Here is a 26,862-nt window from a genome sequence, read left to right as displayed (position 1 = left end):
TTCAAAATTTCCCCTTCCCCCACTGCATCCCAAAACCAGCCCAGTTCTTCCCCTCCCCCCACTGCATCCCAAAACCAGCTCAGTTCTTCTCCTCCCCCCACTGCATCACAAAACCAGCCCAGCCTGACTCTGCCTCCCTAACCTGTTCTTCCTCTCACCCATCCCCTCCTCCCACCTCAAGCCGCACTTCCATTTCCTACCTACTAACCTCATCCCGCCTCCTTGACCTGCCCATCTTCCCTGGACTGACCTATCCCCTCCCTACCTCCTCAGCTATACTTTCCTCTCTACCTATCTTGTTTTCTCTCCATCTTCGGTCCGCCTCCCCCTCTCTCCCTATTTATTTCAGTTCCCTCTCCCCATCCCCCTCTCTGATGAAGGGTCTAGGCCTGAAACGTCAGCTTTTGTACTCCTAAGATGCTGCTTGGCCTGCTGTGTTCATCCAGCTCCACACTTTGTTATCATTAGCGACCTATGGCCTGGTTCCCTGAGTGATCCTTGGGCTTGGGTGGGTGAATTACTGGCGGCAGCCATTGCCTCCAATAGCACTGCCTACAATCACTGGTTGACAGGATCGCCTCAACCCGCACCCCTCATTCCCCCCTAATCTCGTGGTCCTGAATCCTAGAGAGGGCTCACATTGTCCAGTGGTGGGCCTTATAATAGGAGGCGACACAGGGCTCCCCCAGCTCTCCAGCTGGCAGACGAGACCTCTGGTGCCCCCACTGAATACCACCCTACGTGTGCAGTCTGGGTTTGTTTTCTCATAATCTATTTTAGCCAGTCATCAGAAATTCTTCAAAAAGGGAAAGTATTGCAGATGCTGTAAATGAGAACCAAAAACAAAAATTGCAGGAAAAGTTCAGATTATTGGCCATATAAATGATAATTAGCAATATTTCAGTGACGTGATACAACAGACAGAATAGGGCTATCTATATAACTACAGCTTGGATTTAAAATTACACAATTACAGAACAGAACTATCCCCATTCTATTCTGTTTCACAGTATGTTAAAGCAATGTTCTCATGTTGAATTTCTTTTCAAAAGCCTCGTTGTGTGACATTGGCAACAATGTTGGTAATTACAAGGAAGTAACTGGCACAGGGAACAGTATTCAAACTAATTTGCATAGGCATGAAATAAATTTAAGTATAATCACAAGGTATGTAAACTGGATGGAATGACTTATGTTAGAAAGAGTGTGCCATCATTATAAAAGTCATTAATAAGTCCAGTAGTTAATTCAACAACATTGTCTTTCCCAATGAAGCGGTAAGAATCTAGAATCTAGAACTACCACATGGAATGATTGAGCTAAATAGCATTGTTGCATTTAAAGGGAAGCTGGATGAGAGCAACAGGAAGAGGTGTCATAGAGTGGGAGGAGGATCACATGGAATTCATACTGATGTCGTCCTGTTGGGCCGAATGGTCTGTTTCTGTGGCAGAGATGAGACATAAAGGTAGCCTTTTAAAACAATAGCCTCCAAGACAAACAGGGAAGGAAACTTCTAGAAACATCAATGCATGAAGCCAGCAAAGTGCTTACTGGGGTAAACGTCGGGCTTGCAATCGGAAACTGTTTGAGAGCTGGAAAAGCTACCGAGCACTAAGTCGCAGGCTAGTCAGGGGGAACAGAAACAGTCAACAGCGCAGAATGATAACCAATGCCTTCACCTTGTAGGTGCCTCAGGAACAGCTAACAAACTGCCCTTAAATAGTTGGAATTTGTCCCAATTAGACATGGCATAGAGACAGATCAGCAAAACACACTCTAATAGTCAGGGACAAAATTAAGTTCAGAGATATAGCTTTTCATTTACTTAGCATCTCTTCACATTAACAATAAGCAAAATGCCATTTTACTAAAAGAACACAACCACCTTTACCCCTGGCCATGAAACAAGGAGCCATGGAAACCTTGAGATGCCACTGGTCAGAGAGCATGCTGCAGGCAGTTAACAGTGGACAGTGCTCACACTGTGTGCCTGCTCTATCTGTTTCTGAAAGGTTGAACCAAGTTAGCTTTCGGTAACTGTAACAGTTTAACCTATGCATGTTATTTGCCCTGCGTCTTACCTGCCAACCCCTTTTTACTGTGATGCTTTTCTTAAGACTTTGTTATCTTTTAAATTCATTTGTGGAATGTGGACGTCATTGGCTAGACCAGCATTTATTGCCCATCCCTAACTGCCCTTGAGAAGGTGGTGGTGAACTGCCTTTTTGAACTGCAGCAGCCCACCTGCTGTGGTTTGAGCCACAATGCCACTGGGGAGGGAATTCCAGGATTTTAACCCAGCGACAGTGAGGGAACAGTGATATATTTCTACATGAGGATAGTGTGACTTGGAGGTTGATGTGTTCCCATGTATCTGCTGCGCTTATCCTTCTAAATGGGAGTGGTCGTAGGTTTGGAGGGTGCTGTCTGAGGATCTTTGGTGAATGAGGCAAGCAAATTCTTTCTGTGCTAGACTTACTGCACAAACACTTTGGCAGCTTCATGCTGGCAGTACGGAGCTCACTGCAGATGCTATTGATATTTTTTAATTGAATGGGCACTATTTACTCCAAGCACCAGCTTGATAGCTCTGCATCTTCTCCTGTGAGCAAAACCAACAGTAGTGAACGTGAGCAATGGGATTCACCCACGATCAGTGACCCAGGAATACGTCCCTGCCACCCACTACCCTCCTCCCCTATGACCTGTTGTACATTCAGAATGGGGAATGGGTGGTAGGTCTGAGTGTTGCCTAGGATCAATGAGGAACCCCAGGCCACAGTGAAGTAGATCAGGATGGGACTCTCACAGCTGGAACCTCCCAAGTAAACGCAACAGAATTTCCTTTTTGTACCTCCCATGCAGCAACTATTCAAATCTCCAGTGTCTGAATACCAGCAGTGCTGGGATGAAGTCTTTAAATTGGGCATTCATCACCTCTGCCTGAAAAAAAGACATTAAATTTTACTCTATATGTTTTTAACTTATTATGTGTGTTAAATTATGTCTCATGCTTTCTTTACATTGCTGCAAGCTTTTAAATACTGCATCTGAGTATTAATCTCTATTGTTTCAAAATGATAAGTTCCCCAACAGAGGCATTCATAAAACTAGAAACTACTCATGGCAATTATTATCCTGAGCATTAACTTTCCTTGTAAAGCTCAGCTGTTTGGTAAATTTCTATATTATGATGGGAGAGGCATTGTAATTCTTTGTTACTTTTGTTTGGTACATTATTGGAAACTTTTTCCAAAGCTTATTAAAGTTTTGAATATCAAAAATTCACCCAACAATCCAATATCTGATTATGCGCTGTGGAACTGTCAGGACCCAAGTGCACAAAGCTAAATGTATCTAGAAGTAGGATTTTCAGGATTTCTACTGTTTTCTCTGACATACAGATCTCTTTCTGGATGTTCTAACTGCTTGTTTCAACATTAGTTGACAGATTTGGATGCACAGACAGGACTGCAGCAGGATCACCACAAAATCCTTTTGACAGGTTGGAATAAATCAATATGATTATTACTTTTCATTCATGTTTTGTGTTAATTTGAAAGCTGATTGAATTTAAGCGTGTTATCTTTATAAAGCTAACAGTGTGTTGTGATGCACAGATAACAATGGGAAACAATGGGAAGACTCCCAGGTTGTGAGAAACAGGCAATGTTATGGGAAAAGGGGAAGCAGAAGCTGAAGTGAACCTAAAAAGGCTTTATCCATTTTCTGCGCAGAAAATGGCTACTGAAGATGTGTAATAAGCTATCTCTCAAATGCTACCTTTGCCAATACTGTACTTTAATTGTTATCTCATTCAATTATGCCAAGTTCATATATTTTTCAAACTCAACACGATATTGTGAACATTAAGGAGAGATTGGTTAATATGCTGCCATTTCTCTTTAGATGGTTGATCCAGCAAAAAAAATCACATTCTGCTAACTGTAAAGGATTTGCATGAAATCAGTTAAAGTTTCTTAATTAGTGGGTAAAAACACAACACAAAACCAAAGGAACTCTGTTCACATTGAATAATCATAGGCAAGGCTGTAGAAATGTGATTGGGGGCAAACAGTGATCAGTGACAATCAGTGACCTGGGAATACGTCCCTGCCACCCACTACCCTCCTCCCCCATGACCTGCTGGACATTCAGAATGGGGAATGGGTGGTAGGTATGAGTGTTGCCCAGGATCAGTCAGGATCCACGCTCTTATAAGGTAGACTTCAAGACCTGTTGTTGGGAGAATGGACATCAGACATAAGCATTGGAGTATTGGATGATGTCGGGTTTATGGAGAATGGGAGTGGCCAGTGAAGAATAATTGGAATTGTCAAGTCTAATGGTTTAAAAAAAGGCAGTGATAAAATTTTCAACAGCAGGGGCAGAGTTTGGCAGTGTTATGGAGATGGGAATAGACCATCATTGTGAGGGTGCAGATATATGTTTGGAAATTTACCTCAGGGTCAAAAATGTTACCCAGGTTCCAATCAGTCTGGTGTACCTTAATGCAGTGAATTAGTGAATTGTCAAAAAGTATTTCCAATGGATAGTAAGTGAATGATAAGAGATTAACAATTTTACATTGTCACAGGAGGAGAGGGAGAACAAAATAAGCTTATTTACAGAGAGAAAAAAAACCATTGAATGGAATGTTTAATCAAAAGTAATGGTTCAGGCAGACTCCATTTGGCAACTTTGAATAGAAAATCGGTTGGATGTTTGATTACGGACAGGGAATGCTTTTGGATTGCTGTAGTAAAGGGCCATTGCAGACACAATGGATAAAGTAGCTAACAATGTGTTGTGATCCATGGGTAAGGCAACCTTGGGTCTGAGTTCTAAAGAAATAGTAAGACATCCAGTCTGAGGGAAAATGGAGAACATTACAGAAAAACATAGGAACAAACACTGCAAAAGCTGCTATGAGGTTAAAAAGCTTTTATCAATTTACCATTGTCAAAATGATGATTGGAGTCATACAGCTGTCATTAAGATGCAATATTTGCCAATAGTGCTACAGTAACATGATGGTTCAGCAGTTAGCACTGCGCCTCACAGTGCCAGGGACATAGGTTTGATTCTAGCCTTGGGTGACTGCCTATGTGGAGTTTGCATATTCTCCCCATGTCTGTGTGAGTTTTGTCAGGTCCTCTGGATTCATCTCACAGTCCAAACATGTGCAGTTTAAGTGGATTGTCTGTAGTACCCAGGGATGCGCAGACTATTTGGATCAATCATTGTAAATGTAGGATTACGAGGACAGGGTTGGGCAGGATTGAGTTCAGGTGGGATGCTTCACAGAGGGTTGGTGCAGACTCAGTGGGCTGAATGGCCTCTTTCCACACTGTGGGGATTCCACGACTTCTCCAGTTTAGACTTGAAATTTTTGTTTTGGGGAATCTTAATCTTACTCCCTTAACCCTGGGTCAGGGAGGTGCATTGTCAGAACGATAATACTGCCCAGCAAAGACGAACTAACATAGCCCAAACTGGTGATTGAAAATAACACCTTGCCAATCAGCTAAGTTTTTTATTGGGCAATGATATTGATAGATGCAGAACATTCGAAGCGAATAGAAGGATACATAAGCAATAATGATTGAGAAAGCTCTCACCATTATTAAAATCAGTGCCAGTGACTTGGATATGCAAAGGCAGTGAAGCCATTCTTGGATCTCCTCTGAGATTGCTATAGAGATGATCATTTTTATAAAGCTGCAACCAACTGATTCAGTTCCGTTCTCTGAATGGAAGCGCCTGACGCTCTAATACAACCTTTGTGAACTTTTGTGCATTCATGCTTCGCACTGTAAAGCTCTGTCACATCTCGGTCCACTCATTATTATTGTACCATTATTGTAACTATAACTGGAAGAAGTCTAACAACACTCAGTAACCAGGAGGAGAGGGAAGATGGGCAATGTAGCCATTATTACAATGTGCTTTCCCAGCTACTATCCAAACACGTTAACTAGAAACCATCCAGCCTTGAAGATGTTCTTGAAGCCTTCTTAAAGAGTGTAATTTTCCGCAGTGGAGGATCCTACTGTACAATTATTCAGTTTGAGCTGGGCACTGGTCCAAAGGACCACACATGTTTGAGGAGAGCAAAGGCGGTAGAGATCTGGCCATGGTCACTTGTCCCAGTTCCTTTTCTTCGCACTTTGAACTAAACATTCCTCAGTTATGTTACAGAGCAATGTAAGGCTAAAAGCCAGCAATAATTGAAGGTGAGTGCAAGAAGGTGATGGGTGCAATTTAGCATTCGATATAGAGTATCTTGAGAACTACTCCAAACATGCACTTGGTGCAGTTCAACATTCTTCAGTGCAATAAGTGTACAAAATGTTCATTAAGATTTGGGAAATCGTTAAATTCATGGCTACCCCCAGACCAGGAGGGCTTGAACAGTGATCCAGGGTATATGCCTGTTATGCTGCAACATGAAAAGTATTATTCTGTTTCTACACTTTATTCCACTTGCTACATCTCGTGAAGTATTTTGTTAATTTTACTTAAGTCCAGCATCTTGTTTCGCACTGCATCTGTATTGTCACCTTGTGATCATGTTTTTGTGGTGTACATTGTTTTGCAGAAATAAATAAAAGAAAATTTGAATAAAATGTGATCTGTTTCTGCTTTGCATTTGTTCTCATGAGTGCAAAACAAATATCTTCGGTGTCATGTCTCTCTCTTCAGCAGTATTTTGAATTAAGCTCATAAACATAGAAATAAAAGGTGGGTTCAGTAAAACTGACTATTGTGTGTTGTCAGCCTGTCATAAAAACCATACCTGTTCACCAGTGGGGAAATCCAAAATTGCCCTCGTGTTTCAATTCAGGGGATGAAACTCACATCTAAAAATAGAGCAATAGTTTATGTATTGGTAGCCAGAAATTCGAGCCATAGATGTTTGGAATAGAACACACTAATGCTACTAATAAGGACTAACTCCTAACTAGCAGGGCAGTAATACTTTCTGCAGTAAAGTGGAACATTCTGCACTGAGTTGTCTGGAACAATGCAGAGACTGGCTTGCAGAAAGATCTTACTCAAAACACTGGATTTCGCAATTTCAAATGATGTTTTGGAATAATATTCATCAATCCAGTTTGTTTGTATGAGAAGACTGATCCCAGGAGCTAAAACCAAACTACATAGCCCAGGGGATGAGAAAACACCAGGAATGGTAATCAGTCAAAATTCCTGGTGGGATATCATTCAATAGGAAATAAATTTTGCACTATCAGAACTCAATTCCATTTTAAAGTGTTGAAATCAACTATGACAACAATGTGCTCCTTTTTTCCCCCACATGTACTGCAACTAATCAAATATTGTTGCAGATAAAGGGGGAATAAGTTCCACTGTACCCTCCGTTGTAACTTCTTTTTATGAGTATTAGCTAAGACCACTAGGTGAGTAGCCAAGGTCTTTTCCCCAAGGTAGGGGAGTCCAAAACTAGAGGGTGCAGTTTTAAGGTAAGAAGGGAAAAATTTAAAAGGAACCTGGGGCAACTTTTTCACGCAGTGGGTGATGTCTGTTTGGAATGAGCTGCCAGAGGAAGTGGTGGAGGCTGGTACAATTACATTTAAAAGGCACCTGGATGGGTATTTGAATATGAAGGGCTTAGACTGATATGGGCCAAATACTGGCAAATGGGACTAGATTTATTTAGGATACCTAGTCGACATGAAAAGGTTGTACCAAAGGGTTTATTTCCGTGCTGTAAAGCTCTATGCGTCTAATTAATGAACACTATTCCAAAATAGAAATTGTGAAATCCAATGGTTAAAATTAGCACTTCAGTGATCTTGGTAACAAGTCTTTATTTAGGGCTATTTTTCAGTTATGTTGTTTTTGTTTAAATTATCAGCTTCTTACCAAATTATCATCAAATTATTGAGTATGACTTCAGCTGCGGGTCATTTTAGCAAAAACGTCTTCAATTTTTTATGAAGTGTGAAAGTTGCAGCATCGTAAAACTGCTGACCCTATTAGAATCAGAACTAAAAAAAATAAAAATACTGGAAATGCTCTGCTAGTCTAGCACTGTCTGTGAAGAGAGATTCGGAGTTAATGGACGGAAATGGATTTTTGACACTTGAGTTTCTCAAAGGCAAAAACAGAGTTGACGATGTTTCCAAATTTAAAAGGCTGGTGGTAATCAGTCATGCAGGAAGGAACAGGAAGGAAGTGCCCAAACCCATTGTCAACTGACCACCTCAAAGTTTTGGTTGAGTTTTAAGATAGCTGCAGGCAGGAGCAGAACTTAACGATATTAAACTGACCTTCATTATCTTTTCCAACGTTACCTTTTTGTTTGGACCCCTAGCATCTCCACATCCCAGTGGACTTCAGTGCTGTCAGCTGTATCACTGCCCCAGTAAAATCATACCCCATTGTATTCCTGTTGCCACCTATGTGACTCCCACCCAAACTGCACAGTGCTAGATCAGCTGTCACCTACATCATCTATCCTCCACCCAAAATGTTGCAGGATGGATAACCTGCAGCCCTACAGTTTAGCAATGAGCCCTTGCAGGATCTCCTCTTTGGGATCAGTGGGAGGTGCTTATCGCAAGTGGTGACAACTTTAGACTCTCCCAACAGACCAAGGAGATCGGTGATTTCAGGAGGTTGGTAAGCATAGGTTCAGCCTGCAGTGCTGACTCCAGTGGCGCGCGCACACACACACACATGTGAACAACCTCTTTGGATCTGTCAGGGTTAGTGCCACTGTGGCATTGTATCGACAGGGCTGTCATGGGGCATCAAGAAGCGTTTGTGTGCGAGTCAAGGGCTAGTCTGGTGTTGTCAGTCTCAGCACAGCATGGCATGAGGCCAGAGATAGTAAGAACCACCGATGCTGGAGTTTGAGATAACATGGTAGGCCTGGCAGCATTAGAAGAGCAAGAAAGCCAACATTTTGGGCCTGGCCTTCTGTGTTCTTGCAGCTCCACACTGTGGCATGTGGCGGGTAAGTTTGAGAACCTATAATGTCCCCTGGAAGCCACTTGGAATCCTGGTGTGGAAATATATCACCGTTCCTTCAATGCCGCTGAGTCAAAACACTGGAATTCCCTCCCTAATAGCATTGTGTGAGTCCTCCTACATCAAATAGAGTGCAGCAGTTAAGCAGGCACCTCACCACCACCTCCTCAAGGGTAATAAATGCTGGCCCAGTTGGTGATAATCACATTCCATGAGCGATTTTGAACATGCAGAGTAAATGTTGCAAAGTGTTTGGAGAATACAATTGGATGTAAATGACAAGGGATGAGACATTAAATGGCATGGTGTGCATGCAGATAAGGAGGGTAGGGAAACAGTGAAACAGTTTTTGACCTTCTCCTTGATTAGTCCATTGTGAATGCAAACTCACAGATGCATGCACAAAACCACACGCAAAAGATATTGGCAGCAGTGGCATCCAGTGCCAGGAAAATGGTTGGAGAAATGAAAATCAAAAACAAGCCAGAGATTATTTGGAGAAGAACGCAAAAAATCTTTTTTTTTCAGCATTAAGCCCGATGATGAACCAGAAGAACCATAGAGTGGAAAAAACTACTGTGAAGCGGGAATCTCAGAACAGAAAGCTCCAACAGAGAGTCCACTAAAACAGCTCTAAATGAATAAAAGTTTTTTTACGGTCAGTAATAGAGGAAACCATCTTTTAAAGGAAACGGGGAAAAACAGTGACAGCAGTGAAAGCCCACTGGCAGCCAAGTTCAGACTGAGCACCCATGAACAAAAGGCCAAGTACCAGACAAAGTGAATATGTCCCCTTAAAGGAAAAAAATAAAGTAACCTAAATAATTTGTTCAGAATGTATATACATTTTAATCAATGTTTATGGCCAGGGAAAGCACCTAGATGATGTTTGCTGTGTAAGGGCTTTAGGAACCTAAAGCAACATTGCAATGATATCACAGAGATGCTTCCCACTGGGCATGAAATACAACAGTGTCGGTGAAGTAAATTATATCAGAAATAGATCTGAAGAGAGAGATTGATGCACAAATAATAATCTTTCAGCAAAACAACAGTAAGATTAGAACCTGGTATATCTCAAATGACCATGACTTGTAGTAGTTAACACTAGTATGAGCAAACAAAGTTCTAAAGAAGTTTAAAGCTGTAGGTAGCTATTGACCTTCTGTTCTCCACAATCAATCTGCATTGAACTGAAACTCTTGGATTTGTCCATAAAATCAAGTCACGAAAGTGGAACGTCAGCAATGACTGCTTTAATAACATATGGCCATGTGCAGAGCATATCTGTTCAGGTGAAGTCTTCAAGTGTGATTGTATATGTCAAAGATTTACTCCTTCTGTCCTTCTAGATGGCAGAGGAAATGGGGTAGCAGTCGTTCCTGGAAGATGCAGACAGAACCCAGAGCAGGTAATGTTTTGTAGACTATGTTGTACACGTTAACTAGTCTCCTCATTCTATGCAAATCAATGCATAATGATGTTTCTTCAAGATGCTCTGGCACATCTCTCCATTGCTGTACCATCAGGAGAAACTGCTGTGATATTTATGACCTCTTCCTCAGATTCTGTGTCTTCTTGCTCATTAGCTGAGGATTGCAGCTTCTGCCAAAAGCTCAAAAGCAATGCACAACAAACCACAAATAGCCTAGGCATCCACTGTGTATAGGTTGCTCTCCTTGAGCAATCCAGCGGCAGAAGTGTATTTAATCAAACTAATGAATTGCTCAATAATAACCCTGGTTGATTGATGAATGACATTGTAACACTCCTTTGTGGGGGTCTGGGCATGATGTGCAGGTGTCATGAGGCAACGTCCTCAGTGGATATTTCTTGTCACCTTAGATCCAAACTAGCATTTGTGCAGAGACCTCAAATAACTCTGGGAGCTGTGAGTGCTAAAGAATGCATGAGTCATGAGACTTCCAGAATTGAGTAGACATTTGCATTGTACATTTTCTGTAATTGCAGATGACTTAAATGTTTATAGAGTCGAATCTCTTGTGACGCAAGTAAAGCAGCTGGCTGTTCCTGAGAGCTCTGTAGGCCTGATCGAAAGATGAGATGCTGTTCCTCACGCTTAGATTGAGTATCAACAGAACAGGGCAGCAAGAAAGGGATGAAGAGGTCACTGTGAAAGCACAGTCAAGAATTAGCATTTCACATTTTAAAACCTTCTTGGCTCAACATTGAGTGCAACAATTTCATACTGTAAATGATCTACTCATTTTGTTTCGTTTTAATTTGCATGTGTCAATCTTAACTTTGTTTCAAGTTGCTGCCTTCAGATATGACCATCCATTACTCTGTCTTTCCTATCTACTCTGGACAAATCTTTAGTTTCTTTACGACAACTGTTACCTCTCCCTTTGCCTTTTGTACCATAAATTCTTCAATCAGTTCATCTCTATCACCCTCTACCCTATCACAGACTTTGTTTTTTTCACTTCCTCTCTTCTCCTCCTACATTTGTTTGGTCAAAACATTTCATATTTTCATGATCCTTCAATTTCAAAGACCCGAAATAATAACTCTCACTCTCTCTCTCTTTCTCTCCCTCCCTGCACCTGCCGGACCTGCTAAGTGTTTTCAGTATCTTGTGTTCTCATTTTGGACATCTGGGATCCAGAATGTTTAGCTTTAGTTCCACTAAAATTAGTGTCATTTATAATATGATTCAATGAGCAGCAATAAATAAATAACATGGATAGCCCAAGCTACATTATGCCTCCGACTCTCAACAGAGAGAGGGAGTTGCAAGAGTTAATCCCAAAATCAACATATTATGCTGTTCTACAGTGCCATATACTGCATGTAATCACGGATGTGAATTCTCAAAGGCTAAAAATGGAGATCGTCTGCTTAACAGCCTACACCAATAGTTTTGCCTTGTAGTTAGTTATAATAATCAGTTAGAATTAAAGAAAATTGCAGGGAAGTCCTTTACTGTTTCACAGTTTTAGCCTGTGCTTCTACAGATACACTGATTGCAGTCATTTTCACTTACTGCAATAAAATGGGTGACAGTAAATCGGCAGCTGACTGAATTGGATGAAAAACAGTCATAAAAATTTAAAACAGGCTGCTGATTTGCCGTCACTTGCTCTGCACCATTACGGGATCAAAATTACTCCCATTGAATCCCTTCACAGACTGCAGCCTATGAATCACTGAGACCAGGAATAGTGAAATACTGCATCAGTACAGATGTTCGCCTGCAAGTTGAGTTTTTTTGAGTCTAAGTTTGATTTATTGCTGTCACATGTCACGAGATGCTGTGAAAAATGAATTAACATTTGAGAGATCCATTCAAAAGTCTGATAACAGCCTGGAAGAAGCTGTCCATGAATCTGTTTGTATGTGTATTCAAACTTTTATATCTTCTGCCTGATGGAAGAGGGTGGCAGAGAGTATAACTGGGATGGGGTCTTTGATTAGGTTAGTTGCTTTCCCAACACAGTGGGAAGGAGAGATGGAATCAATGGATGAAAGGCTGGCTTGTGTGATGGAAAGGGTTGCTTTCATGTCTCTCCTATGTTATATCCTTAACAATATAATGGCTCACATCAGTTCCAGCCTATCAAATTGCCTTGATCCATTGCAAGTTCAGTTGTCAAACCATGCTGTGATACATTCAGATACATCCAGGGTGATTTCTATGGTACCTCCATAAAAATTGGTCAGAGTCTTTGTGGACATGTTGAATTTTCTCAGTGTCCTGAGGAACTAGAGACATTGTGCTTTCTTGACTGTAGCATGGCGTGGGTGGACCAGGACAAATTGTTGGTGATCGCCATTCCCAGGAAGTTGACAGTCTCCACTATCTCCTCTTCAGCACCATTGATGCAGACAGGAGCGTGTCCTCCACTCCACTTCCTGATGTCAATGACCTACTCCTTCATTTTGCTGACATTGATGAAGAGATTGTTATCTTTACACCATGCCACAAAGTACTCAATCTCTTTGCTGTATTCTGCCTTGTCATTGTAAATGGAGTTGGGACAGAATTTGGTCACACAGTCGTGATTGCCTACGGAGTATAGTAAGGAGCTGACTACACAGCCTTGCGGGGCATGGTGCTGAGGATTATGCTGGAGAAGATGTTATCGCCTATTCTTACTGATTATGGCCCCTGGGTCAGGAACTGAGAATCCAGTTACAGAGAGGAAAGTCGAGACCTAGATCTCACAGTTTAAAGGCGAGTTTGTTTGGAATTATGGTCATGAAGGTGGAGATGTAGTCAATAAGTAGGAGCCGATGTAGGTATCCTTATTGTGTTGATGTTCCAGGGGTGTGTAGGGCCATGGACCTGTTGTGTCAGTTGGCGAATTGCAATGGATCAAGGCAATTTGATAGGCTGGAACTGATGTGAGCCATTATATTGTTAAGGATATAAAAGTCTAAAATTATCCCATAAGAGTTACATATTGAATGAAAGACAAGTATTGGAATTCTGCTAACAGAAACAAAAGTTTTTTTATTCATTCAGTGGATACAGACTTGGCTGATGGTGGGCCAACATTTATTGCCCATCCCTAATTGCCTTCGAGAAAGTGCTGGTGATTTGTCTTCTTGAACTGCAGTCTATGTAGTGTACGTAGACCCGCTGTACCATTAGAGAGGTAGTTCCTGGCAGTGAAGAAAACATAATATAGTTCCAAGTCAGGTTGGCGAGTGGCTCGGAGGGGAACTTACGCGGTGTTCTAATATCTCTGGACCTGACTTGTTCTGGTTGAGAAATGTTTCACTGTTCCTTCACTATCACTGGGGCAAATATCCAGAAAGCACGTGGGAAGCAGCGTCAGAACATCGCGTGGGCAGCAAGCACGAGGTGGCAGTGGGAGTGGTGGCAGGCAAGGGAAGGCAGCTTGAGATAAGGGGCTGCATCCCTTGAGCAATGGAGGAACCGAGGGATGGTCTCGGCAGCGTGGCATGTTCTGGGAAGTCCAGAGCGGGATATTCTCAGTGGCACGGTGTGGGTTGGGAAGCCTGGAGCAGGACTCTGGTGGTGACCTGGTATAGCATTGGAGAAGGAAAGTTTGGACTCTCTTTAAGTTATCCATTTTTGACTACTTTATTCTAAGTTAATGTGAATGGCACTTATGCACTGCCGTGGTACATACTTTTCACTGTATTTCATATTGAATACATGTGACAATAAAGAATATTGAATTCAATTCTGCATCTAATAGGACAATGAGAAAACTTTTATAAAAATGATTGCAGCAGTACAACATAGCAGCTTACCTTTAGAACTTTGAAGGCAATTAGGGATGGGCAATAAATGTTGGTCTTGCCAGGCATATTAATGTTGCATAAAAGAATAAAAACAATGCATTTTGTTGCAGAGGAGGGAGGATGAGTCAATGATTGCGAAACAGGTGATTAATAATGATGGCTATAAAAATGGAAGATTTGCTCAGGCTTCTTGTGGTGCAGTGTTAGTACCCCCACCTCTGAGTCAGGAGGCCCGTGTTTAGGTTCCAACTGCTCCAGAGGTGTATAATAACATCCTGAACAAATTGGCTGATTAAAAAAAGGATTTGCTTCAGAATTTACAGAGCACGTGGAACAAAATATCACAAGGTAAACCTCTATCTGAACATGTTATCAAAAATAATTAATTTTTATAAGGACAGTGAGTCGAATGAGATGCTAATGTGCTGCAAAGTATGGAAGAGAGATTAATGTAGACCTTTTTTTATAACAAGACTATAGCGTTGCAAACCACACCTGGTAACTTAGAGATGGTAACTTAACTTCTTCTTCCATCCATCTAGATCTTAATATTAACTTTTTGGCTACATCATAAAAATATCTTCTCATTGTATGAATACTATCCAAATGCCATGGCCTTGGAAATGTTCCCAACAAGATTTTTATTCTTTAATTTGTAATGTGTTTTTTGTTCTTCTGCTGGCAGACACTCCATTGTAAATTTTCCCAATGGCATTCACCTCTTCCATTATCACTATTAATTACCCACTTACCCTTGCTAAATGCCCAATTACAGCTCCTCAGTTTTGCAATATTTTATTAAGTGTTGTTGATATATAGAAAAGATTGCCTGGAGAGATCGAGGAGGTGGCTGGCATAAGCAAATTCTTGTTTGATTGATTAATTTTGGTGTAATCATAGTATAAGCCCAATGTACTGGAATTGATATCTTGGTGAATCTTGTATAACTTGTCTCCCATTTAAATGTTTAATTGGATGGTTTTAAATCTTTATCTGTTTCAAGACACATTAACTAAAATAAAGCCATCATGCAGTGAGTTCAGTTTTAAGTCCTCATGTTACAATTCGTAACTTTCAAAATATTGAAAGTTGTGATCTAATACTCCATACCTATGGAGCTGATGTGCATTGGGCCCAGATAACCTGGGCCGTCAGATGAAAAAAGGTCTAGGCCCGAAACGTCAGCTTTCCTGCTCCTCTGACGCTGCTTGGCCTGCTGTGTTCATCCAGTACTACACCTTGTTATCTCAGATTCTCCAGCATCTGCAGTTTCTACTATCTCGCTCTGCATCAGATGGTGAGGTGAGCTTTTTGTCAGTCGCTTAGCATTATGATGGGAATGTGCCTGTGCACCAAGAATTAAACTTACCAAGGCTCAAGACAAAATATAAATAAGAAATTGCACTTATCACTTCATTATGTTGATGCTGCTTAAATTTGTTATTATTGCACATATGATGCTGAAGTTTTCTCCTATAGTTGAAACTATTATGAATCCAATATGAGAATGACATATGTACAATGGTTCTATAGTTCCTTGAATCTAATGCATCATCCTTTTTGACTATGAGCACTACTTTCACGTGGTTTTTTTCTACTGGTTTTTCAACTGCATTGAAGACTTACAGTCATAGAATCATAGAGTCATACAGCATAGACTCAGATCCTCTGGTCCAACTCATCTGTGCAACCAGACATCAAAATCTGACTTAGTCCCATTTGTCAGCATTTGGTCCACATCCCTCTAAACTCTTCCTATTCATATACCCATCCTGATGCCATTTAAATACTGTCATTGTACCCAACTCCACCACCTCCTCTGGCATCACATTCCATATGTGCACTACTCTCTCTGTGAAAAATGTTGCCTCTCAGGTCTTTCTTATATCTTTTCCCCTCTCATCTTAAAACTATGACATCTAGTTTTGAACTGTCCCATTCTAGAAAAAAGAACCTTGGCTATTCATCCTATCCATGCCCCTCTATAAGGTTATCCCTTAGCCTCCAATGCTCCAGGGAAAATAGCCCCAGCCTATTCAGCCTTTCCCTATAATTCAAACCTCCTGTGCTGGTAACATCCTTGGAAATCTTTTCCACACCCTGTCAAGTTTAACAACATTTTTCCTATAGATGGGTGACGAGAATTGCATGCAGTATTATAAAAGTGACCTCACCAGTGTTCTCTACAGCTGCAACATGGTGTCCCAATTCCTATCCTCAATGTTCTGATCAATAAAGGCTAAATCCCTTCTTCAACACCCTGTCTACCTGTGATTCAATTTCCAAGGAATTATGCACCTGCACCCCGAGGTCTCTCTGTTCGACAACACTTCCCAAGACTTTACATTAACTGTATAAGTACTATCCTGGTTTGCCTTACCAAAATGCAACACCTCACATTTATCTAAGTTAAACTCCATTGGCCACTCCTTGGCCTATTGGCCCATCTGATCAAGGTCCTGTTGTACTCTGAGATAATCTTCCTCGCTGTCTACTACACCACCTAGTTTAGTGTCATCTGCAAACTATAACCATGCATCCTATATTCTCTCCAAATCATTTATATGAATGATGAAAAGCAGTGAACCCAACACTAATCTTTGTGGCACACCTGGCTGTGAAAGGCACTGCTGAAGCTCAGACCCCACATGAAACACATATTAGATGGTTGCCTCATTCAACCATGTTTCAATTCTTTATAGAGGAGTCTACACAATTGTTACAAAGATTTATTGCAGGTTGATCCCTGCAGTTCACTGCTTATTTCATTGTGTCTTTGGATTTCCCACTGTTCTATCCACTCTTTTAGAGGTGATCTCCACATATCACTATGAGGCAGTAGATTTAGTTAAATCTATGAGTATTCCATTGGACATACTACTTCCACTTAAGAAATGATGGGATTGGAACAAGCAGTGCAGGCTAGCCTATATTCCTAAGTATATTGCAGACTGATACATGATACATAATTACGGTACTCAACGGGGCATTGGTAATGCAGAGTGTAAGAAGAAAAATTGGCTTCAGTCAGAATCCCAGATGGCCACAGCCATCATCCTCTCTGTGAGAACCTGTGGACATGCAGTAAACAGGTGATGTAGATGTGAAAAGGAGAAACTAGTGAAACTCAAGGTCAGCATGAAATAAATAATGAGATGGATCGCTGGCACAGCTACTGACCTGCTGTGTGAATGCTTCCAGCATTTTCTGTTTTGTTTATAGTTACTTTTGTTGACTGTGCTGTTTGTTTTCTGCTGCGTTGCATGGTCACAATGAAAAATGACTTGATGTGGCAGAAATACAGAGTACAGTACTAAAACACAATACATCTATAGATTTGAAAAACAATTAGACAGCTGCCAGAAGGTTAAGTAATCACCTCCTGTAATGTTGTGTCAAACTAGCAGTGAAGTGTGGTTAGGAGGCACTGCAACGTAATACATTAATTATTACCAAAGTTTGAATCCATGAGATTCAAACTTCCAGAGATCAGTAAGTTTGTTATGCACCTATGCTTAGGATCAGTGCCAGACATTCATTCTTTTTGCTAACACTATCCATTCTAGACAGACTCCAGGGGTTCCCACACTCATCCAAAGCATCATCTTTTCTACTACATCTTTACCAAAACAAAACATCCAAAGTTACAGCTTTGAAAAGTTCATTGTTCTGACATTGTTGCAACCATTTCTACCACTCAGCAGAGCTGTCATGTTGATAACTGCAAGTAATGTAGCCCTTTGCTTCATGTACAAGACATGATACTTACATATTGTTAAGGCAGTCATAGGTTCTTGATTACCAATGGGATGAAACATTGTCAGGGATATGAAGGAAAGTAGATTTGAGCTTAAAACCAGATCAGCCACGATCTTATTAAATGGCAGAACAGGCTTAAAGATCGAGTGGTCGACTTATATTCCTTGCTTATCTTTATGCCAGGAGTGTTACAACAGGATACAAAAGCGTTGCTGTCACGTTCTTATATGAGGACAGCTCATTATGTGACAGGTACACACAACACTGTCCAATAAAAGGGTGGCTTGAAACTCAGACAATTCGAACCCATCCAAGTGAAAATTAAAATACGGTATAGAGTTTGAAATTATATCATAGCACTGGGATACAAGTGGTGAGGGACACCCACAATCTGCTCAACACTGCACCAGTTTTGCACAGATGACATTATGCTGACTTGACTGTGAAAATTCATTGGCATAAGCTGGAAAAAATCTGGCATTTATCAAAAAGGGCCAATCTTTTGCCAATCATGTAATCAGTGTTGATTGTCATAAAATCAGTCTGGTTTGCTAATATTCTTTATGGAAAAATATTTGTCATCCTTACCTGTCCTGGCCTATGTACGACTCCAGACTCATAGCAATGTGGTTGACTTTAAACAGCTCCCTGGGAAACTAGGGTTGGATGAAAAATGCTGATCTAGCCAGAGATGGTCTGATCCTATGAATGACTAAAACAAAATCACAATCTCTCATGAATCAAGCATTTGTGACTAGAACTGGGTCAATGAGACCTCAAACTGCTGGGCAATGTCCCCTGTAAGACACATGATGCTCCAACATTCTGCACATAGTGATTAGCGTGTTGACACCAATCGCTGCTTTAATTACAGTTCTGAATTTGCTGCCATGCGTGGAGTGTGAAGGTTCATGCAGAAGAAAAGATTTAGGTGGAATGTTGGTGCCGGGTAGGAATGTACATAACAACATAAGAAATAGGAGCAAGAGTAGGCCATCTGGCCCATCGAGCCTACTCTGCCATTCAATAAAATCATGGCTGATCTTTTTCGTGGACTCACACCACTTGTCCGCCCTCTCTCCACAACCCAAAATTCTTTTATTGATCAAAGATCTATCTCGCTTTTCCTTAAAACCATTCATTGAGGTAGCCTCAACTGCTTCACTGGGCAGGGAATTCCACAGTTTTGGGCAAAGAAGCTCCTCGTCAACTCAGTCCTAAATCTGCTGACCCTTATTTTGAGGCAATGCCCACTTGTTCTAGTTTGACCTGAGTGTGTAAACAACCTCCTGCTACGTATGGGAGATAGTAGGAACTGCTGATGCTGGAGTCTGAGATAACAAGATAAGAAAGGCCCAGTCCCGAAACATTGGCTTTCTTGCTCCTCTGATGCTGCCTGGCCTGCTGTGTCCATCCAGCTCTACATCTTGTTATCTCCAGCTACAAATGGTAGATATGTTGATTAAACCCGTAATGTGATGTTGTTGGAAGTGTAGGATGAGCAATCTGTTGTTAGATGTGATCCTGTAATTGGGCAACACCAGCTGAACAAGACTGAGTGTTCACATAACTAATATGGCTCATTTGCAATTGTTTGAGGTGACATATATTCATTTTTGAGGTCCCATTCTTGGAAAATAAAAGGAATATGTTCACACTTTGTATTTTTTAAAAAATTATCTATGAGTTTGGGAAGCCTATAGTTAACAACAGTTTCTCCATAGCAATGCTACAGCTAATTGAGTTAACCTGCCAACCAATCAGCACGCTTTTCTTCGGTACTATAATCTGCCAAAACCATTGAAAATTTGGCATTCTGGCAATTGTCTCAATGTGTGCAAGGTTAAAAGTTTCAGTAACTTTTGTTTCTTTTCAGCAACATTCAAAATCAAAGGAGATATTGGTCTTGAACACTTCATAGAATAAAGATAAGATGCAATCAAAATTAAGTCCTTTCTTTCTATTGTTATAATCACTCGTATTAGAGATGAAATTGCTGTGATTTTTACTGTGACATCTCAATATATCATGCAGAACCATATCTACCTCATCATGTGGTACCAGTCAAAACATCGAGGTGTGGAGTTTTCATTGGGCTGCAACGTGTGCAGTGGACACTGCACAAGACAAGGCATAAACCTGGATGTCGGATTTCTCATGATTCAAGCAACTGATGCTGGATCAGAGCCAATGGGGCCTCACATGCTGAGTTGGATTGTACTTAAGGCAAGGGAAAAGAATATTTCCTTCAGAGTGCAGCTGAGGATTACAAAATAAGACACTAAACAATCGACTGCGAGTTGCCGCTGCCTTCAATTAGCTAATTACTCCAGCAGGGTGGACTCACTAGTGTGGCTGCAAGACGCTGGTGAACATAAGGTTGTGAGGTACTGAGGGAAGATTAATTTACCAAACTTAAACTAAACAAAAGGAAGTTAAAGTAATTTGAATACATTGCTGCAGCAATGGGAGAACAGTCCTACCACAGAACAGCACAAGAGGCTGAATAACCTACTTCTATGTTCCCAGGCTGAACTGACTGCTTGTCACTGCAGCTCAGGTGTTCAGTCTGATCACTGGGACCCTTGTTCATCCAAGGATCTGGGTACAATGTGCAGAAAACCCTCCAAAATCAGCAAAAACTTGTCATTCTGATCTGAAGAGATGGGACAGTTTTGGGCATGAAGACTACTTCTGATGAACGGAATTTTACGAGTTAATGGAAAAGATCATGGAGATTCCATTATGAGGTGGAATGGTGATACCCCTCTTGCATGTAGAAGCATAAAATCGTTAGTGTTATTTATTTTGATTACACCCAAATTGAGCAGACAGCCTGAAGGGAATCACATGGCAACTTCAGGTCCAGCTGTGACAACAAATTGCGAGTCTGAAAGCCACTTCCTCCTGCATTGAATAAATTTAAGTTGCTCCAATTGTCTAATCAGCGCATGTTTATTATTTGTTCCAATGTATACCTGTACTTTACAGTGTTGCGAATATATGGTTCCATACATGCTGCTCATGAAAAAATCGCAGCTAGATATGGAAAAGCAATGGTGGAAAAGGGTCTGAGCCTTTCAGCGTTAACCATTAGGTTCATAAATGGAGGAAGAAAATGATGGGTGAGCAAACTTCCGGCAAATACACTTTCCTGTCAGCAGCCCCATTGTACCTGTAATTAATGAATCTTTTTGTGAATCAGTATTGTGCTGAGTCTGTACAGGCTACAGCTCCACCCAAGTCTGCATCTCATCCAATTCATCATACATCTTGATTTTTCAATTAGCACATCCTAACTATCCACCCTTGGTGTTTCACAACGTCAAGAGGTACATCTGCTCCTTGTTAAAGTGTTAACCTTAATTATAACTTCCTTCTATGAGGTCTGCAGCTGTGATCCCACGAGCCCAGTACTTGAAGATAATTATAGGCACATTCTTGGCTAAGAAGCTTTAATGATCAGCCAGTCAAAAATTAAACCCTCAATATTAATTATTCTGTAGAACTTGATAGGCACCAATTCATATACACAAAAAACAACTCCATGGCAGAGAGACGTTGTAAGTTTGATGAGGAACCACTGAAAAATGGAAGAATTTGCATTTTTGTAGCATTTGTCATGACCTCAGAATGTCTCAAGTGCTTCACAGCCTTTGAAGTGTAGTTTCACTTGTAACAAAAGGAAACACGTCAGCCAGCTTATAGACCACAAGACCCCACCTGCAATGAGATACATGATCACATCATCTATTTTTCTGAGTGTGGGATAATCGAAATGTATTAACCAAATAGACTGCTTCCTTTTCCTTCTTTGAAAAGAGCTATGGGATATTTTACATCTGACTAAAATAGGGCCTCAGCGACATTTAGCGGGCAAAGTAACACTCCGTCAATGTTGAAGTGTTAACTTAGGTTATGAGTCAATTCTCTGGAGTACAGTTTGAATCCATGACCTTCGGGCTCAGAAACAAGAGGCTGCCCATGCTGCATCAAAGCTGGGTCCTTATAAACTACGTGCTTATGAAAAGATGAGAAACGTGCTGGAGAAAGGAGACTCACTCGGGTTGTTGAGAGAAACAACAAACAAATATAAAGATATTAAACCCAAAAGCTGCAAAGACAAAGATCAAGATCGATAAAAATATAAGTTTAATAAATAATGCACAATAGAGACAAGAAGTCATGGAAACAAAGGACGAAAGCAAGCAGTGTCTGTGAATGTAGACGAGCTAATTGAACCAGGCATTTTCATCAATGTGTGGAGCAACATTAGTTTGTGTGAAGATTCACTGCATCAGTTCAAAAAGGAGTTGGATAACTTGTTGTTGTGACTTAATAGAACTGTCCGTAAAAGCTCAGTGCGAAGTTGGTTACTTACCTTCTGCTCGCTACAATCTCTAGAGCTTGTTCTGTTACTCTTAAAGAGGTGCAAAGTATTACCAAGACATTTTCTTCTCTCAAATTGCTCGAGGCTAGGATGTTTCTCATCTGTCTTTCTTTTGCCTCTCCCTGGAGATTACATGACCACAGATGGAATGAAACTGGAGGGTGTTGTTACACGTAGTTATGTTGTGACAGTTTGGGATAAGTCCAATGCAATGCCTAGTCTCATCCTGTCCATCTCTTTGGTGTGTTTAATTCGTCATTTCAACAAAATGTAAATATTTGCCTAAAGCTATATTATTCATAAGAGTTCTGTGCAATCAAGGCTTGTAATACATTATGATTATTTGGAAACTGAAATGTGAAAGTAGAAGAAAAACGGCCTTTACTTTTCAGTTCTGTGAAAGAAACATTTTTTCAAGAAACGATCAGAAAGTAATTTGGAACAGTGAACCAAAAACACAATTTCCGAGAAAGCATTATGAATTCAGCTAAATGGCTCGTGAGCTACCTGTGGAGTTAATTCATTAAGTGTTATAAAACTTGTGAACTATCAAGCCAGATTTCACATAGGGATATGGCTTGTCCAATATTATCATCAGCTGTGACCATACACCTTATTAATATTAATCCCTCAATCAACATTGTTGAAACAGGATACTTGGTTTGTGGAAGTTTATTGTGTATAAACTGGCTGCAATTACAAATGATACAATTAAAAAGAAAGAACTTGCATTTATATAGCATCTTTCATAGCCTCAGGATACCTCAAAGGCTACTTTTCAACTGCTTTAACTGGTTGTAACATGCTTCATAATTTCATGAAATCAGAGAGGCAAAAGTTAAATGCCAGCTCTATTATTTATTGCAAGCTAAATTCTGTAAGAGTCAAAGTTAATATTTTCCCCTTTGTTTCATTTTGCTTCCTATCTCAACTCTCCATCAGAACATCAGCAGAGTCACTGGACTCAAAATGTTAATTCTGCCTTCTTTCCACAGATGCTGCAAAACCTGCTGAGTTTCTCAGCAATTTCTGCTTTTGTTTGAGAATATTGAGAGGTTTGGAGTTGCTAACCTAAGAAGATATTCCGGAGCAGTACCAAGGGATTGCTAAAGTGGTACATTTTGTCCTTCAAAGAGACAATCATTGATGTTCCATTTGCTTATTCAGGTTAGGATTGCCAGCTCTCCCAGAAGTCCTGCTGTTCCTGAGAATTAAAGATTAATTTCCCATCTTTTGCTGTGAGCAAAACTAGAAATAATCAGGGCATTGAAAAACGTCTGTCCTTTGCAATTTTCTGTCAATGCTTGCATACAGAAATAGTGCAGAAGGAGGAAAAGGCTGCTTTACTGCTTCAGGTAATTGACAGAGAGGTAAAATCGTTAAGGTATACATGTAACCTAAGTTGGCAACCCTGATTCAGGTAAACCAAAATGGCATGGGGAAATCATTCAATGCTCTGGCCCCTGTTGTCTCAGCAATTTCCTGCTGAAAATTACCTGGTAAAGCTGGAAGAATCCAAAGGGAAGCACTGCCCCTACTCTTCCAATGTAAAGTAACCCCATGGAACAACAAATGTTAACATTTTGCACTTTTTTCCTGAGGGTTTGCAAGTAGTGGATGAATACACACCTCAGCAAAAGAATGTAGAAAATGACTGCTTAGCCAATGCAGCTAGGGAATATTATGGATGCAAACATTTTTTCTTGCTATTAATGAGCATAAACAAAGCAGAAATAGGTTTTCACTATCTCTATTAGCAAAGGATTCTTTCGGAGATAAGAAATTCAGAGCAGATTCTGGTAGAATCATGAGTATCAAGACATCTCTGAAATTCATCTCGCTTTTGCACAATCTGGAACAGCAAATTGATATATTTATAGACTGATCAAATGGTATTCCAACTGAGAACTGTCACCACAAATTCCTGGTAGTAATAATGGCTTATCTACTACATAAATAGAAGGCAAAATGAGGGGGGAAGACCACCTGCTTCTCACAGAAGAATGTTATTTGCAGCTTGATTTTAGCATTATCTGAATAATTTAGTCTTGCTGTTTAGGCCACCAAGATTCCTAGAATTTCACTCTATAAAATGTCCTACCATCAATAGCCAAATGTTTCTTGCTGTTTTCACCACACATTCAGCTAAACTGCATATTTTGACATGGAAATTGGAGCACAAGCCATTGTTGTTGGTTTTCTGCCATATATGTGACGCAGCAGGATCTGCAATCATGGATTACTTCACTCTGTGATCCCCACCCATCAAATAAACCCCAGTGTTCATTAAAATAAATTAGATGAGTGCCAAGACACATGCTATGCTCTGAAAACAGAATCGCTGCCTCAGGTTTCTATGATTTGGGTGGATCAGGGATTGGAATGAGCAGGCAAGTTGTTTAATGATTGCTTATCATAATTTCTTTAAAAGATCAGCAGAACTGGTCATAAGGCTAGGAAAGAGCATTTGGTAACTCAAATCTGGGCAGACAAGTCAGGACTCAGTTTGTTATTGACTTTGCAAGGTGAAATGTGCAGCAACACAGTGATTATATATCACTGCAGTGGGATGTAATTGAACCTAGGGTCAATAGTGTTGCGTAAGCTACCCATCTAAAGGAAGCTGACAGCTCCAGGTGTTTTCACTCCCACCTATAAGGTTTGAGGTATGGAGGTTCCAGTCAACTTTCACAATAATGGAGAAGAAGCAAGAGGGGATGATGGAGAGACGTTTAAGGTAGCATTTGAGGAGGACTATCCCTTCAAGCTACTCCTCCCCTCTCCTTAGAAACTCCACCCCCCCCCCAACAAAATATTCAGCTGGATGGATTCTCTGATGTTATCAAATCCTGAATGCCTTGAAAGTGAATCTGGACATATCAACACCTAGAAGCTTTCAAATTTTTCCTTTATTTTGTTCGTTTGTTGAAATTGGGCATTGCTGGCCAGGACAGCATTTATTACCCATTTCCAAATTCCCTTGAGAAGGTGATGGTAAGTTACCTTCTTGAACTACCATGTGGCGTGGCTACCCTTGCAATGCCATTAAGAAGGGAGTTCCAGGATTTTGTCCCAGTAACAGTGAGGGAACAACGATATCATTCTGATTCAAGATAGTGTGTGGCTCAGAGGAGACTTTGCATCTGGTTGTTGTGATGGCGCTCCCATGTATCTGCTGCCCTTGACCTTCTGGGTGAGAAGAGGTCATGGGTTTGTAAGGTGTAGTTGAAGGAGCCCTGATGAGCGACAGCATTGTGTCTTGCAGATGGTAATAAATGCTGTCATTGTGCATCAATGTTGAAGAAAGGGAATGTTAGTGGATGAACTGCCAATCAAGTGGGTTGCTTTGTCATGGATTGCCACTAGAGTTGGAATCTATACTTCCAAGGAGTAGAAAGCACTGGCTGGCCTTTGGCACCTTCTTACACATCAGCTGATGGAGATACCAGCAATCCAGTAAGCATCAGTCTTGGCTCATTGAGAGCACGCTCACCTTCAAGTGAGAAGATTGTGGGCTCAGGCTACTCTGCAATCTTTTCTGAATTCAGTGCATTAAAGTTAGAGGTGTTGCATTTCTAGTGAAATCAAGATACTATCTGTACTTGCAAATGAAGATAAAAGATCTATGACACAATTTGTTTTTAAAAAAGCAGGTAAATTACCCATATTTGTGCTCTGAATCGCTCTGACACTGCAGGAGGCCAAGGATGGACATGTTAGAGGGGGGTTGGGGTGAGGGTGAGGAGTTGAAAATGGGAGTGACTGGGAGGTTGGGCTGGCCATTACGGGCCAGGCAGAGATGCACGGCAAACGGTCATCCAGTCTACATTTGGTCTCACTGACTCTTTTAGATGAGCAGAGAGATCTCGGTGTCCATGTACACAGATCCTTGAAAGTTGACACCCAGGTTGACAGGGCTGTTAAGAAGGCATACAGTGTTTTAGCTTTTATTAATAGAGGGATTGAGTTCCGGAACCAAGAGGTTATGCTTCAGCAGTAAAAAACTCTGGTGCGGCCGCACTTGGAGTATTGCGTACAGTTCTGGTCACCGCATTATAAGAAGGATGTGGAAGCTTTGGAAAGGGTGCAGAGGAGATTTACTAGGATGTTGCCTGGTATGGAGGGAAGGTCTTACGAGGAAAGGCTGAGGGACTTGAGGCTGTTTTCATTAGAGAGAAGAAGGTTCAGAGGTGACTTAATTGAGACATATAAAATAATCAGAGGGTTAGATAGGGTGGATAGGGAGAACCTTTTTCCTAGGACGGTGACGGTGAGCACGAGGGGGCATAGCTTTAAATTGAGGGGTGAAAGATATAGGACAGATGTCAGAGGTAGTTTCTTTACTCAGAGAGCAGGAAGGGAATGGAACACTTTGCCTGCAACGGAAGTAGATTCGCCAACTTTAAGTACATTTAAATCATCATTGGACAAGCATATGGATATACATGGAATAGTGTAGGTTAGATGGGATT

General features: G+C 40.9%; 2 protein-coding genes across 2 annotated transcripts in view; both read left to right on the top strand.

The window, feature by feature from the left end:
- Positions 1-6,543, top strand: part of LOC125457126 (cingulin-like) — a 57,241-nt gene extending 50,698 nt beyond the window's left edge. The window contains exons 16-17 of the mRNA XM_048540909.2: positions 3,448-3,508; positions 3,624-6,543. Of these exons, the coding sequence (XP_048396866.1) occupies positions 3,448-3,508; positions 3,624-3,703 (141 nt within the window). The 3' untranslated portion in view covers positions 3,704-6,543. The remainder of the gene's footprint in view (positions 1-3,447; positions 3,509-3,623) is intronic.
- A 3,834-nt stretch (positions 6,544-10,377) lies between these two features.
- hopx (HOP homeobox) overlaps positions 10,378-26,862 on the top strand; it is a 35,469-nt gene continuing 18,984 nt past the window's right edge. Inside the window, exon 1 of the mRNA XM_059654329.1 lies at positions 10,378-10,414. Coding sequence (XP_059510312.1) covers positions 10,393-10,414 — 22 coding nt within the window. The 5' untranslated portion in view covers positions 10,378-10,392. The remainder of the gene's footprint in view (positions 10,415-26,862) is intronic.

The sequence above is a fragment of the Stegostoma tigrinum genome, chromosome 1 (assembly GCF_030684315.1).
Source record: "Stegostoma tigrinum isolate sSteTig4 chromosome 1, sSteTig4.hap1, whole genome shotgun sequence".
Taxonomy (NCBI): Eukaryota; Metazoa; Chordata; class Chondrichthyes; order Orectolobiformes; family Stegostomatidae; genus Stegostoma; species Stegostoma tigrinum.
This window is presented reverse-complemented; position numbering and strand designations above follow the sequence as displayed.